The 15,622-nt window shown below is 42.2% G+C and overlaps 1 protein-coding gene across 1 annotated transcript in view; it reads left to right on the top strand.

Moving 5' to 3' along the window:
* The first annotated feature begins 741 nt into the window (after positions 1-741).
* zdhhc9 (zinc finger DHHC-type palmitoyltransferase 9) overlaps positions 742-15,622 on the top strand; it is a 42,832-nt gene continuing 27,951 nt past the window's right edge. The window contains exon 1 of the mRNA XM_039012051.1: positions 742-1,726. Coding sequence (XP_038867979.1) covers positions 1,563-1,726 — 164 coding nt within the window. The 5' untranslated portion in view covers positions 742-1,562. The remainder of the gene's footprint in view (positions 1,727-15,622) is intronic.

The following is a 15,622-nucleotide window of genomic DNA, read 5'->3' as shown; positions in this document are numbered from 1 at the left end:
TGCCCAACCCTCTCCCTCCCACCTCTTCCTCTACTTCCTTTACAACCCTCTCATCCTCACTGGTGTTGCTCCTGATGCTCTTTAAGCATGCATTATGTCCTGCACAGTGGATCTCCGGAAGTGTGCAAGGATTTGCTCATTTGCCCAACTTGTGAAAATGGGGACTTTAAACCAATGCTGATCAATAATCATTTCCCCCTATTTCTTGACCTTTGATACTATGTTTCCATGGACTAATTTTACTGTAAAGGATAGAGATGTTCTACCTATGATATTATGTTCATGAGTAGGGCTAACATATGTGTGCTTTGCTCTCTATAGAGAATGCATATTACAGTCATAATTGCCCCAAAATGTGTTTTTTTAATGATTGACAATGATAAAAGATACTCTAGCCTAGAAAATAAACTAGATAATAGAATAGAACACATTAGAAAACGATAGAATGGAGTGGAGTATAATACAATAGAAATGAAAATAATAGAATTCATTATTCCTGGAAGAAAAAACTTGCTAATACTTTGTGGCTGGGAATATTTTCATCATTACTTAATTCGAACATTAAGGATGTTTTAACGCTATACCGTAGCCTAACGCCAATTTTTCAGGGCACTCACGCTCCTTTGTTCATTTCTATTTCACTGTACCTGTACTGCCTCTTTAAGAGAAAACATTTCAATTTAGGCGTGTTCTCTGCTTCCATTGATTAGGTACGAGCCAAGTTCGCATCCTGCGGTAAAGCACAGCGAACACACCTTCTTTTTAGGCTACGATTATTTATATGCTATTTAAGATAGGCCTATTGTAGTTATTTATTTTGATTAATAATGAGACTTATTGAATAGCAACCATCATAAACCAAACCTGTGTGGTGCGCGCGTATGATCAGTGTTATCGAGATGGTATGAACGTCACTCGGTCAAGGTCCACTCCCGATGCGAGTACCAAGACTGGATTGCTTTCCTATGGGCCGAGAAAATCTGCCTCCAGTTTTTGGATAAAATTCAAACATATTCCATTATTAGAGGGATCATTTGGGAACCTGATTACTGTTCTATTCTACAATGGAAGCCCTCTGGCACTGGAAGGAGGTAGCCACACTGAAAAGAGAACTTTCATTGACGAAAATATGGATGCTTGGATTTTGTGAAAATGTATGACACAAACGACAAGTGATTCATAATCATCTCATTTCAGAGCAATTAACGCGGATTGCCGAAGAAAGAAATTCGTTGCATCAGACTGAATGGACTGTAGGCTTATTGATGGCACTTTACTAGGCTATCAGATTTAAATCAACAAAACTTTTTTTATCATAGGCATATTTGTGAGCTTCTGAATCATCATAGGCATATTTGTGAGCTTCTGAATCATTTGGAATCGCCCGTTTCAGATGTAAAAAAAAATACCATCTCGCGGATGTTGTGATTCTGCCTGTTACAAGGCAATTGACTTTACCGTATCATTGTCGTTTTGAAAGGCAAGGAAATATTCTCATTTGGGCTACATACTGTGGCCTTTACACATATGTCACTATACTGAGTTGAACGTAATCTGTCATTATGTCGGCGGTAATGATTGCAAGGAAGGTACGAAAATGGGAAAAGCTCCCGGGGAAAAACACTTTCTGCTGCGATGGACGCGTAATGATGGCCCGGCAGAAAGGCGTCTTCTATCTAACCGTTTTTCTCATCGTCGGCACCTGCTCCCTGTTCTTCGCATTCGAGTAAGTATAGTTGTATCTCCATGATTCATTTGGGCGATGATCAAACAATATGTAAATAATTAGGGCGTGTTTTCTCAAGAAATCCTGAACATGCACCATCAGTGCAATTGTCATAAAATGTTTTCTAGGATGAGGTGCAGGGCCTGCTCTACTCTTTTGGGGGCCCTAAACTAGATTTGGTTGAGCCCCCCCCCCCCAAAATCTCCTTTAAAAGTGCATTTCCTGCAATTCTACACATTTTGCCATGACTTATGCCATGTTAATGATATCTGATTGAGAGTGACTAGCAAAATCAATAGAGGGCCCCCTGGAGTTCAGGGCCTGATTTGGCCATGATTACTATAAATTTAGTTAGCTGGCTAGACTAACTTACCAATTCAAAAATTGTTAGCTGACATGGCAAATTGAGTGACTGTCAGTGATTGACATAACATGAGAAAAATTGCTGATGCACAACCAACCACAACCTGTAGTAGGCCTAAAATATAGGTTATATTTACGCTGTACCAAGTTATGATTGAATAATGTATGATTATTATAATAATGTTATGGGTGCTTATATTTGTCCTGTTTCACAAATGTACAAGTGTGTATTAATATGCATCTGTGAAATTGATTTGAAAACATTTGCATATCCCAACTCCCCTGAGACACCCTCAGTGAGTCGGGTCACGGCCAGGGCCTGACATTATCAATGGAGACGCTGAAGCAATTAGGATTCAAACTAGCGACATTTAGGTTACTGGCCCAACGCTTGCCTAAAACATCAGACTGTTACCATGGTTAGCCCATGGATATTCAGTCTCAAAGAAGTCTGCCTAAAAAGGACAAGGGTCTTGTTCATGCTGTTGTTTCGTTTTGGCAGTAGGAGGTGGAGATACGGTATCCACAGGAAAGTGTTTACCCACATTTTGTTTGTTTGTTTTTTGGCACCGGTAGGTTCTGTCACTTGTATTTTAGATCTCCTGAGGCATTGCACGTGATGCACAATATGTAAACTATAGCCGAATCTAACCAAACATAGTTGACCGACACAGTTTCCTCATAATCAGCTGGAAGTTTTTTATTTTATTTGCCAGCTGACTGCATGGGACAACGTTCAGTTAGCCTCGGCCCTACTGGCGGTAGGGTTGAAAACGCTTCCCTGTGGATATTTTGTCTCAGATTACCTCCGACATAGGGACAAAATCAGCGCACAACAGGTAAAGTCATTTGAAATGAAGTATGTTCAACATTCTCTCAAGCTGTTGCGTGGTATGGTCTCTCTCAAGCTGTTGCGTGGCATGGTCTCTCTCAAGCTGTTGCGTGGCATGGTCTCAAGCTGTTGCGTGGCATGGTCTCTCTCAAGCTGTTGCGTGGCATGGTCTCTCTCAAGCTGTTGCGTGGCATGGTCTCTCTCAAGCTGTTGCGTGGCATGGTCTCTCTCAAGCTGTTGCGTGGCATGGTCTCTCTCAAGCTGTTGCGTGGCATGGTCTCTCTCAAGCTGTTGCGTGGCATGGTCTCTCTCAAGCTGTTGCGTGGCATGGTCTCTCTCAAGCTGTTGCGTGGCATGGTCTCTCTCAAGCTGTTGCGTGGCATGGTCTCTCTCAAGCTGTTGCGTGGCATGGTCTCTCTCAAGCTGTTGCGTGGCATGGTCTCTCTCAAGCTGTTGCGTGGCATGGTCTCTCTCAAGCTGTTGCGTGGCATGGTCTCTCTCAAGCTGTTGCGTGGCATGGTCTCTCTCAAGCTGTTGCGTGGCATGGTCTCTAGGCTTGCCATTGTGAACTACACACATTGTATGGTTGTACTCAGTGTCTGATTTGACTCTCCGAATTATATACCATTTCCAGTCTTTCATAATAAAATAGACCACAAAAAACACCCACAATTCATCATCATTACACTATTGTTCTAAATTCAATCATCCTTTTCACCCTCATCATTCAGATCAATCAAATTCAAATCACCCTCTTCATCATTCAGTTCTTTGAAGTCACATGCACCATTATCAGTTTCTAAATCGCACATTCATCCATTGATGACAGAACAAAATATTTGAATTTTAAGTGTATTATGTTACTAGTTTTTGCTTAGTAGCCAGAGCAATGCTGCCTTGCAAGTGGTCATGTGCTGAATGCATGGAAGCACAGATATTCTTGAAATTTGGAAATAATATAATAATACACTGTTACATAAATCAGTTTGTTCTGATTCATGTTTTCATTTTTGCCATGGAAAAAATATTGCGATATAAAAAAACATTGCGATGTGACTGACCAGCTCAAATAGGTCTTATGTAGCAACATTTTTTATTTCGTTTTTTTACATTGGATAGAAGTAGAGACTCAGAGCTACAAAATGGTATATCATACACTACAGTTCTGCTACATTTTGCTTTTAAAGTTGATAAACTTGTAAACTCACTTTTGAGAAAATGGCCTTTGAATGTTTTGGTACTACTACTGGAGAGTATGATAGAAAAAGTATGTATTCTCCTTATTTGTTGGACATGTAACAGTTATTTACTTAACAAACAGTAAGATATTTCTGTCCTGCTAATGCAGTGTTTTATGGTCTCCACTCAAGCACCCTGCAGCTAATTTGGGTGTATGGTTTTACTAGACATAGCTTGAACTGACAATGACTTGGTGATAAAAACCTCAAAGCTGGCATTCCATAGACAAGATGTGGTGTGTGTGTGTGTGTGTGTGTGTGTGTGTGTGTGTGTGTGTGTGTGTGTGTGTGTGTGTGTGTGTGTGTGTGTGTGTGTGTGTGTGTGTGTGTGTGTGTGTGTGTGTGTGTGTGTGTGTGTGACCCGAGATATCCTGGAAGAGTTTAGAACAATGCCTCATTGTCTCATCTTCCTGGCATCTGGGAAACTTAGGGGGTAAAATACCAATCTGTGTAGATCACCAAGGTGGCTTATGGGAGATGGAACCATTGTGACTAAGCATTTTTATAATATAATATCAGTTATTTTCAGTTACTCTGTCCCGCTGTCAAGACTTTTGGGCTGACGGTTTCATTATTGCAATAATTAATCGATATTAAATAAAGATGCTTGTTTGAAGAAATTCTTTCTCAGTACTGCATTTCCACGACAAGAGCCCTTTGTCTACATCCATTCAGCGTCGTTCACTCTTAAGCTTTAGCCCCATCTATTTAAGCACCCCTGTAAAGATCTTTATTATACACAGATCCAAAATAGCTATTGATAACAAATGTGTATTTTGAGGTTGTAACTGAGACTCTTGACCATTTATTTTGGGACTGTTCTTATGTCAGAAGATTGGAGTGAGTTAGAAGATTATTTTAAAATAAACGACTATTAATGTTAATTTGAAAGACTCTGATATTATGTTTTATTTTGATCCACATTATATGGACCTTATTTAACTTTCATTGTTTATTTTTCATGGCAGAACCTTTATCAATAAAATAAAGTGGGCGGAGAACAAACCCCTCTACATTGTTTGAGAGAATTTAAATATGATTTAGAAATGATCAGTACGTGTAAAAACAAAAAAGCAATACGTACCATAACTTTTTGACAATTTGAAAATATATCTATGTAATACCCTTGTCTGTTAGGTTTATGTATTTTTGTTTATATATTTTTGTTCATAATTAAAAAAAAAAAAACATTTAAAAAAGCAGTCGGGCACCTAAGCAAACTTGCTAGCTTCTTCCAGACACAAATGAGAGAACAGCTCACTGTACATTACTCACCCTAGCAGAGCTTTGGTGACTGCAACTGTGGTGTCAGATTGCCTGTTCGTAAATGCAGAGCGTTTCGCTCTCAAAGCGTTCAAGCGTACGCTGGAAGCTCTGGCCGCTAAGTAGGGTTGATCTGAGCATTCTGACCTCCACAACGGCAGTCAAGCACCCAAGCTAACTGGCTAACATTGGCTAGTTTTCTAGCTACTTCTGGACACATAATGAGAGAACACCCCACTGACCATTTTACTCACCCTAGCAGAGCTGGTTAGGCTGTTTTTATGTTATCCAGAGAGTTGGTGACTAACTGTGCTGCTGGCAACAATTTAATTACGCTTTTTTTGTCGACGTTTACTGACACCGACCATATTCAACGGGTGTTGAGCGTTCGTAAATTCACCAGTTATTCTGCGCTCTAGCACACTCAGACGAGAGTCTTTTGTTAAGACATGTAGCTAGCTAGGTAAACAATTAACCGTAATCCCATGACGTTACTACCCTGCTTGAATCTGCAGGTAGCTAACCAACCAGGTTCAATGTTAGCTAGCTAACATTGGGCTATAACTAGTCAAGCAAATGGGTCTGAGATAAAAAAAAAAAAATAAGATCATACTCAACTTTAGCTGGTGAAACAGCTAGCTAGCTAACAGTACACTTTTACTTTAAAATTGAAACTTTCTGTCAAAATTATAAATGTATAATATATGAAAATGTAGCTAGTTAGACTATCTTACACATATACATCATCGATGGACGCGTCTCCTGTCAGATACCATGGTTTCCCTTTAGTTTGAAGATGTAATCCAGAGACCGGTGGTTTCTCCATCTCCTTAGCTATCATACTAGAATTCCATTGATTTCAAAACTCGGTCCTCCAGAAAGTGGAGAGCATACACATAACGTTAGCTAGCTAACAGAACACTTTAACTTGACATTTAGGCTTATGCAATTAAAAAAAAGCTGCGTTAGAGAGGATTACCTAGACATACCGACCAACTCAAATAGACAGAAACCTTTCTATATGGCTGACCAATCCGAACTCCTCTCGGCATGTCCAGCCCACTCATTATCTCAACCAATCATGGCTAGCGGGAAGGTTGCTGTCTTTTTATGTGGCTAAACCAACTAGGCTCGTAACTTAACTTTTTTTATTTGTATTTACAGATGGCATAGCGGTTTGTTATTAAAGCACATGAAAGTACACATATTCGAAAAGGCATTTCTGCCAAAAAATGCATTTTGATAAGAACAAAAAAGTTTACGTTCAAACGGCTCTCCTGCGACATACGCCTAGTTTACTGAAACGGGTCACATATTTTCCCGGCCCTAACCTATATGTATAGTGCCTTCGGAAAGTATTCAGACCCCTTGAGCTTTTCCCACATTTTGTTAAGTTACAACCTTATTCTGGACATGCCGTTTTCAAGGAGCGGGACTCTAACCCGGAAGCTTTTAAGAAATCCCGCCATGCCCTCAGACGAACCATCAAACAGGCAAAGCATCAATACAGGACTAAGATCGAATCGTACTACACCGACTCCGACGCTCGTCGGATGTGGCAGGGCTTGAAAACTGTTACAGACTACAAAGGGAAGCACAGCCAAGAGCTGCCCAGTGACACAAGCCCACCAACTTCTATGCTCGCTTCGAGGAAAATAACACTGAAACATGCATGAGAGCATCAGCTGTTCCGGATGACTGTGTGATCACATCGGCCTATGTGAGTAAGACCTTTAAACAGGTCAACATTCACAAGGCTGCAGGGCCAGACGGATTACCAGGACGTGTACTCTGAGCATGCACTGACCAACTGGCAAGTGTCTTCACTGACATTTTCAACCTCTCCCTGTACGAGTCTGTAATACCAACTTGTTTCAAGCAGACCACCATAGTCCCTGTGCCCAAGAACACTAAGGCAACCTGCCTAAATGAATACCGACTCATAGCAATCACTTCTGTAGCCATGAAGAGCTTTGAAAGGTTGGTCATGGCTCATATCAACACCATTATCACAGAAACCCTAGACCCACTCCAATTTGCATACCGCCCCAACAGATCCACAGATGATGCAATCTCTATTGCACTCCACACTGCCCTTTCACACCTGGACAAAAGGAACACGTGTGAGAATGCTGTTCATTGACTACAGCTCAACGTTCAACACCATAGTGCCCTCAAAGCTCATTACTAAGCTAAGGACCCTGGGACTAAACACCTCCCTCTGCAACTGGATCCTGGACTTCCTGACGGGCTACCCCCAGGTGTTAATGGTAGCCACGCTGATCCTCAACATGGGAGCCCCTCAGGTGTGCGTGCTCTGCCCCCTACTGTACTCCCTGTTCACTTATGACAGCATGGCCAGGCACGACTCCAACACCATCATTAAGTTTGCCGATGACAACAGTGGTAGGCCTGACCACCGACAACGATGGCAGCCTATAGGGAGGAGGTCAGAGACCTGACCATGTGGAGGACAACAACCTCTCCCTCAATGTGATCAAGACAAAGGAGATGAATGTGGACTACAGGAAAAGGAGGACCGAGCACGTCCCCTTTTTCATCGACGGGACTGTAGTGGAGCAGGTTGAGCAGGTTCAACTTCCTTGGCGTCCACATGACCAACAAACTACCATGGTCCAAGCACACCAAGACAGTCGTGAAGCGGGCACGACAAAACCTATTCCCAAAACCTAAAGATTTGGCATGGGTCCTCATATCCTCCAAGTTCTACAGCTGCACAATCAAGAGCATCCTGACGGGTTGCATCACTGCCTGGTATATAGCAACTGCTCGGCCTCCGAACGCAAGGCACTACAGAGGGTAGTGCGTACGGCCCAGTACATCACCGGGGCCAAGCTTTCTGCTATCCAGGACCTGCTATACCAGGCGGTGTCAGAGGAAGGCCCTAAAAATTGTCAGACTCCAGCCACCCTAGTCATAGACTGTTCTCTCTGCTACCGCACGGCAAGCGGTACTGGAGCGCCAAGTCTAGGTCCAAGAGGCTTGTAAACAGCTTATACGACCAAGCCATGAGACTCCTGAACATCTAATCAAACCCAGACTATTTGCATTCCCCCCCCTTCTACACTGCTGCTACTCTTTGTTATCTATACATAGTCACTTAAACTCTACCTACATTTACAGTTGAAGTCGGAAGTTTACATACACCTTAGCCAAATACATTTAAACTCAGTTTTTCACAATCCTGACATTTTATCCTAGTAAAAATTCCCTGTCTTAGGTCAGTTAGGATCAGCACTTTCTTTTAAGGATGTGAAATGTCAGAATAATAGTAGAGTGATTTATTTCAATTTTTTTTTACCCCATAATGACTAAGCGAAAACAGGTTTAAAAAAACAAACAAAAACAGATACCTTATTTACATAAGTATTCAAACCCTTTGCCATGAGACTCGAATTTGAGCTCAGTTGCATCCTGTTTCCATTAAGCATCATTGATGTTTCTACAACTTGATTGGAGTCCACCTGTGGTAAATGCAATTGATTAGACATGATTTGGAAAGGCGCACACCTGTGTCAGAGCTACGGTGAAGCATGGTGGTGGCAGCATCATGCTGTGGGGATGTTTTTCAGTGGCAGGTACTAGGAGACTAGCCGGGATCGAGGCAAAAATGAACGGAGCAAAGTACAGCGAGATCCTTGACGAAAACCTGCTCAGGACCTCAGACTGGGGCGACGGTTTTAGAATAAGGCTGTAACGTAACAAAATGTGGAAAAAGTTTGTCTGAATACTGTACATATGCACTGTACATATCTACCTCAATTACCTCGTACCCCTGCACAGCGACTCTGTACTGGTACCCCGTGTATATAGCCAATTTATTGTTAATCATTGTGTATTTATTCCTCGTTATTATTCTTCTCTGCATTGTTGGGAAGTGCCTGTAAGTAAGCATTTCACTGTTAGTCTACACCTGTTTACGAAGCAAGGGACAAATAACATTTGATTTTGATGATATTCTAGCCGATGGACTCAAGTTTCACTATGTAATTCCACTAGACAGGGACCATTACTGCTAAGCTACTAGACATAATGTAATCATCTAGTGGACTGCTGAGGAGCAGTCCCTTCCCATCTCTGTGTGCACTCACTGGGAGTTTGGGTTGTGTTAATTAGGCACCACATGGAAGAAAGCGGAATGAAACTGGGAGGGACTTTCTGGACTCCAATCAATAATAATCTATTTTACGTTGCAAAACGTCTTAAAACATTTTGCCCTAATGAACAGACCACGTTCTCAGCTCAGTCCCCACAGAGGGAACTGTTGTCCGCCCCAGGGCCGGAGTTGAGACTGATACCGATTCCACTAGCTTAGCGCCTGAGGTTGGACCAGGCCCAACAATGACTAATGGCGAGAGAGTTGTTAGCGGTTAGCACGCTACGTTCATATTACAATTGTCCCTCATGGGGGGACGCCTGAATATTAACATGGATATTGAGCTGGGGAACAGGGGCTGTAATTCAAAACTCTCCATTACGGAGGAATTTGAGACGTATCTAATCTAGCCCCTTGATGGGCTAATGGAAATTTGCTGGTGAAAGAGGCACAGTGGTTTTGATGCTTTTCAAGAGTCATGTTTGAGAGAGTAGCTCACTACCACTAACCAACAGCTACAGGCACTCCTCTATTAGAAACTGAGTTGCAGTCTATTAGAAACTCACTTACACTATACTATATATCTTAAGAGATTAAGAAATGTCTAACATGGATGTCTAAATCTTTTAAAATGGCATCGATCACAGGGCCAGAAAAGTCCATCTTCACCTAAAGAGATGTCTCTACTTAGATTCCCATGGATCTAGCGTTGCCCCATGTGCTGTATGTGCATGTACAGTATGGCATGAAAATAGAGGAGTTGGCGACAGCACATTATGGAACAAGGCTGCCATGGATTATCTATGGGACAGATTCTTCAGCTGGAAACAGGGAGTGTCTCTGTGATTCTGGTTGGTGTCTGGCAAAGGTTTGACATTCCTCATTTAGCAAGAATGTTACTGTAGGCTAAACTAGTCTAACGGGAGTAGAGAGCGTTCACGGAAGCTGCTTTTGGTGGCTGTGCTTTCATGGTTTACACCAATAAGAGACTGGTCAGTATAATCATCATTGGTGTAGCATCTTCTCTGCACTGAATACATGTACTTTTTCAGAGGGGAGACAGGTCTAATCCTGCATCAATTTATTAGACAACAGCAGAAGAAAACGGTGTGAAACTGAGGTCTTATCTGAACTTGTCCATTAAGAAATTCTCATTTTTTTCCCCAAAAACGTTTTTGAAAAGTTTTGCTTTGTGTACCCTAAAGAACTTGCCTGACCACTCATCCTGAATTTAATTCCGCTGCTCTATCGATCACGCCATTGTCTGAAACTGCCATCCTAGAAGTTGTTTGTGCAGACCTCAAAATGAGGGGCAATATTCAAAACAAATGAATCAGCGATTGGATAGTCTCTAAACAGTCTAACCATTTTAGAATATCAAAGTTCTGTTTCTAGGACCAATCAGAACAGTCAATGTGTTTGCATTCTAGAAAATGTCAGGGAGGAAAGCCAATCCAGACTCATCGTGGAGAAAAAAACGCTAGTTTGGCTGGAGCAATGTGGATGGGTAGTCAGGTTACTAATAAACACAAACTAGTTCTGACGGCTCAAGGCCAACAACTTCAGTGGAATTCTATGATTGCATTACTCTCTGACCTCCATCTTAGTTCTCCACCCACTCACTTTCCTTCCCTTGGGAATCAATTCACTGCATTAGGGACCTTCTTTTAATGTGGATTTAGGATTAGAAAGAAGCAACAGGGCATAGATAGGGGAACAGAGAAGCAGTGTCCTCATGAGCGGGCTGGACCCAGTCCAACAACAACAACCAACCAACCGGGTAGCCCTCTTATTACTAATCTCCAACCATCAGCAGTCCAGCGAGAGAGGCGCTCCCCCTGAAGAGTAGCTGTGGAAATGAGCAACAAATACACAACAGATGAGCCAAATTGGTAGAAACCATTGGTAGGATGAAGCAGTCTTTTTCCAGCGTCGATTCATATAATAGGATTCACGTCTTGTTGTGGTCTTTGTATGTGGGCTTACTATTTCCTCGGTGCCCCTGCTCAGTAACATTTCACCATTTTGTTATAATAGAATTTCAGACATGCACTTCAGTGGTGTTTGTGCTTTGAATGGGAGCTTACCTCTGTGGCAGAGAGCAGGGTTGTGTTTATTAGGGCATGTTTTTCAAACGTTTTGCAACAGGAAATGGAAATTAGCGTTTCTTATTGGACTAGGTTCCTCAGTTTCTGTTTTCTTCCATTTGGTACCGAATGAACAGGCTCAGGCTTTGATAGCAGTAGTGATGTGTGAGTAAAATCACCGGGGGAAGCCAATCCAGGGGGAAAAAAGCCATATTACAACCTATGTGTTGTGATAATTGCGTTGTTTGCTCTATAACCTGTTAGTACATATGCCTTGACACCGTGATGCACTACATGACTATATTTCTGTATCGACCTAGCTTTGTGCACGAGGGCATTGCCATGCGGAAACAGGGAAGGGCCTTCCCCAAACTGTTGCCGCAAAGTTGGAAGCGCAGAATTGTCTAGAATGTTCTATGCTATAGCGTTAAGATTTCCCTTCACTGGAACTAAGGGGCCTAGCCCGAACCATGAAAAAACAGCCCCAGACCATTATTCCTCCTTAGCCAAACTTCACAGTTGGCACTATGCATTATGGCAGGTAGCGTTCTCCTGGCATCCGCCAAACACAGATTCGTCCGTCGGACTGCCAGATGGAGCGTTATTCATCCCTCAGAGAACGTTTCCACTGCTCCAGAGTCCAATGGCGGCGAGCATTTACACCACTCCCGCCGACACTTGGCATTGCACATGGTGGTCTTAGGCTTGTGTGCGGCTGCTCGGCCAAGGAAACCCGTTTCATGAAGCTCCCGACTAACAGTTATTGTGCTGAAGTTGCTTCTAAAGGCAGTTTGGAATGAGCCGGTGTCCACATACTTTTGGTCATGTAGTGTACATTCAGCCCCTTGCGAATTGAAGAAAATGTGTGAAATACAGAGATGAAACACAAAATAATAATATTTTTTTGTTACATTTTTTGGGTAAGCCTGGCTTCCCTTGGCATCCATGAATACATGCCAGTTTGCTAGTCATTTAGCTCTCTGAACTGAAGGCCTGGCTTTACGTGTCCTCATGGACCTGCTTACTGTGCATGTGATGTTCCATGGCTCAGCTCTCCAGAGGGGGGGGTGTAATGTGCATGTGTGAGTGATGAAGCAGGAGCATGGCACACAAGGGCAGTGCATCATCTGTGTTTGCCCATGTAACTGAGAGAGCGTGTGTCCTGTGTAGGGGGGTGGATGGCGTCCGTGGTGTGTACCTAGCCTAGCAGAGCGGTGCTTGTCAGCTCCCTAATATATTTTGTGTGTGTGTGTGACGAAGAAGGAGGGGAAGAAAGAAGCGCACTGCCAAGTGCTGACCTTGCAGTCTGACTCTGGCCAGAGGATCTAGTAACAGGCCCCAAGGTCTCTCAGGCATCCATTTCTTTCTCTCTCTTTCTCCTGCTCGCGTGCTTGCTCATATATGCTTGTTTGTTTTACCATCCTTGTGGGGACCCCAAAAAATTTTCCTGTTCAAAATCTGATTTTCCCTTAAGCCCTAAAACTAAATCTAACCTCTCATTGTAACACTCTCCCTAATTGTAACCCTTCTGGATTTTCCCTCCGTTTGGCTGTTTTCATTCATTTGTCTGTTTTCCTGACTAATAAACACGAGCCATGAAGTAAAATCCCTCATTTATATTCAGCTTCTTGGAAACCATTCTGCATCTAGCGCCCATAACAATGAGCACGGTTGTGTTCAGTAACAACAATGTAACAACATTTCTAAAACGGAAAATGAAAATGATTCGTCGCGGTTTTTGTGCCTAATGAACATAACCCAGTCAATGTGCTTATTTTTATTCAGCTGGGAAAACCTACTGTTTCTACTTCCAATAACAATGAAATGGAGTCTTTGTTGACTAAAAGCTTGCTTGTTAAAGGTTGTGTTTATGTGAATTTGAGTGAATTTCAGTGAAATGATCCTGTTCGTATCTGTACTTCAATACAAGCAGGCGAGCTAGGGACGCACACTTAATACTTATTTGCCTCCTCATCAAAGTGCTGTGTAATGGATGACAGCTGCCGCTATTCTCCCAAGAGATGTCTTCTGTCTGATGTCAAATTTTAAAGGCCTGGACTCAGGTGCGCGTACTGCCTCATAGCCACTTTGGCAGGATTTTGGGTCTTAAGGTTTCAGTCCCTTACCAATTTGCAGATCAATGTGTATTACATCCCAAATGGTCAGAAGTAGTGCGGTGTAGGGGATAGGGTGCTATTGGACACAACCAATGTATTGCAGTTGCTTGTTGGGCCCTTTTAGTATTGTGGAAAATCTGTTCCTTTTTCCTCTCTCTGTCAGAGGTCACTGGTGTGGTGTTTCATGTTTCTGGAATCAAATCTGACTAATTCAACACTTTGTTCTGCTCCACTGTGTTACAACTTTGTGTTGCTGATTCAACTTTTTTCTGTCTACTAAGATCAGACCGTTGTCAATTCCAACCGCACATAAATTAAGATTGTCCTTAAGTTTACTAAACAATTGTAGTGTTTTAAGTTCATTATTCAGCTTTAATGTAATTTTGTGGCACTAAACTGCACCTTTACTGTAGGTTGGGATTATTTCTTATTGTTTTAACGGGGTGTTTCCAGCCAGCACTTTGTCTTGTGGCCATAGCTGAAAGTCTCAGTCTCAAGCAAATATGTCAGGAGGATAACAGGGAAAGTTCATATAGATATATACTATCTAGAACAAACATGACATGTAGAATAAGAAATCGTGTACTACTGAATGTGTTGAGATGACTGTGAATGAGAGATCACTGGGGCCTCTATTATGGAACTATTTCCTGTGGGCATCTGAAAGAGAGAAGCAGCAAATGTCATTTGTGGGCTCTCTGTTTCTCACCAGTGCCCAAGAAAGAGTGAGTGAGACAAAGGGACAGAGGGAGAAAGTTGTAGGCAGACATCCTTACAAAAGATGTACGTTTCACAGCTGGCCCACTGTAGATCTGCTAGCGCAGCATTATGGTACATGATTCAATGGTATTGTGATTTCACGTCAGCTCTCCAACGGACGGCTAACGCCGACGTAAAGTTAAGAGCCTGGGTAGGAAGTACTTAGGCATGTCATCTCCCTCTGATGCTCAGGCACGGTGGTGTTGCTCAGCATGAGGACTACTAATATTTGAAGTCTGCAACATCTCTACTTTAGAGAGAGTTCCACTTGCGAAGTACATGATGGGCCAGTTTCCCTGACACAGATTTAGCCTAGTCCTGGGTTAAAATGCATGCTCAATGGAGATAAATAGTTGTTTTGTCCAGGAGTGGGTGTAATCTATGTTCAGGAAGTGGGGCAGATACAGTTGAAGTTTATATACACTTAGGTTGGAGTTATTAAAACTCATTTTTCAACCACTCCACAAATTTCTTGTTAACAAACTATGGTTTGGCAAGTCGGTTAGGACATCTACTTTGTGCATGACACAATTAATTCTTTCAACAATTGTTTACAGACACATTATTTCACTTATAATTCACTGTATCACAATTCCAGTGGGTCAGAAGTTTACATACATTAAGTTGACTGTGCCTTTAAACATCTTGGAAATTCCAGAAAATGTAAAGTCATGGCTTTAGAAGCTTCTGATAGGCTAATTGACATCCATTTGAGTCAATTGGAGGTGTAACTGTGGATGTATTTCAAGGCCTACCTTCAAACTCAGTGCCTCTTTGCTTGAAATCATGGAAAAATCTAAATGAATCAAACAAGACCTCAGAAAAACATTTGTAGACCTCCACAAGTCTGGTTCATCCTTGGGAGCAATTTCCAAAAGCCTGAAGGTACCACATTCATCTGTACAAACAATAGTACACAACTATAAACACCATGGGACCACGCAGCCGTCATACTGCTTAGGAAGGAGACGCGTTCTGTCTAATAGAGATGAACGTACTTTGGTGCGAAAAGTGCAAATCAATCCCAGAACAACAGCAAAGGACCTTGTGAAGATGCTGGAGGAAACAGGTACACAAGTATCTATATCCATAGTAAAAACGAGTCCTATATCGACATAAC

The sequence above is a fragment of the Salvelinus namaycush genome, chromosome 17 (assembly GCF_016432855.1).
Source record: "Salvelinus namaycush isolate Seneca chromosome 17, SaNama_1.0, whole genome shotgun sequence".
NCBI classification, from domain to species: Eukaryota; Metazoa; Chordata; class Actinopteri; order Salmoniformes; family Salmonidae; genus Salvelinus; species Salvelinus namaycush.
The sequence above is the reverse complement of the archived record's forward strand: the minus strand, read 5'-3'. Positions and strand labels throughout refer to the sequence as shown.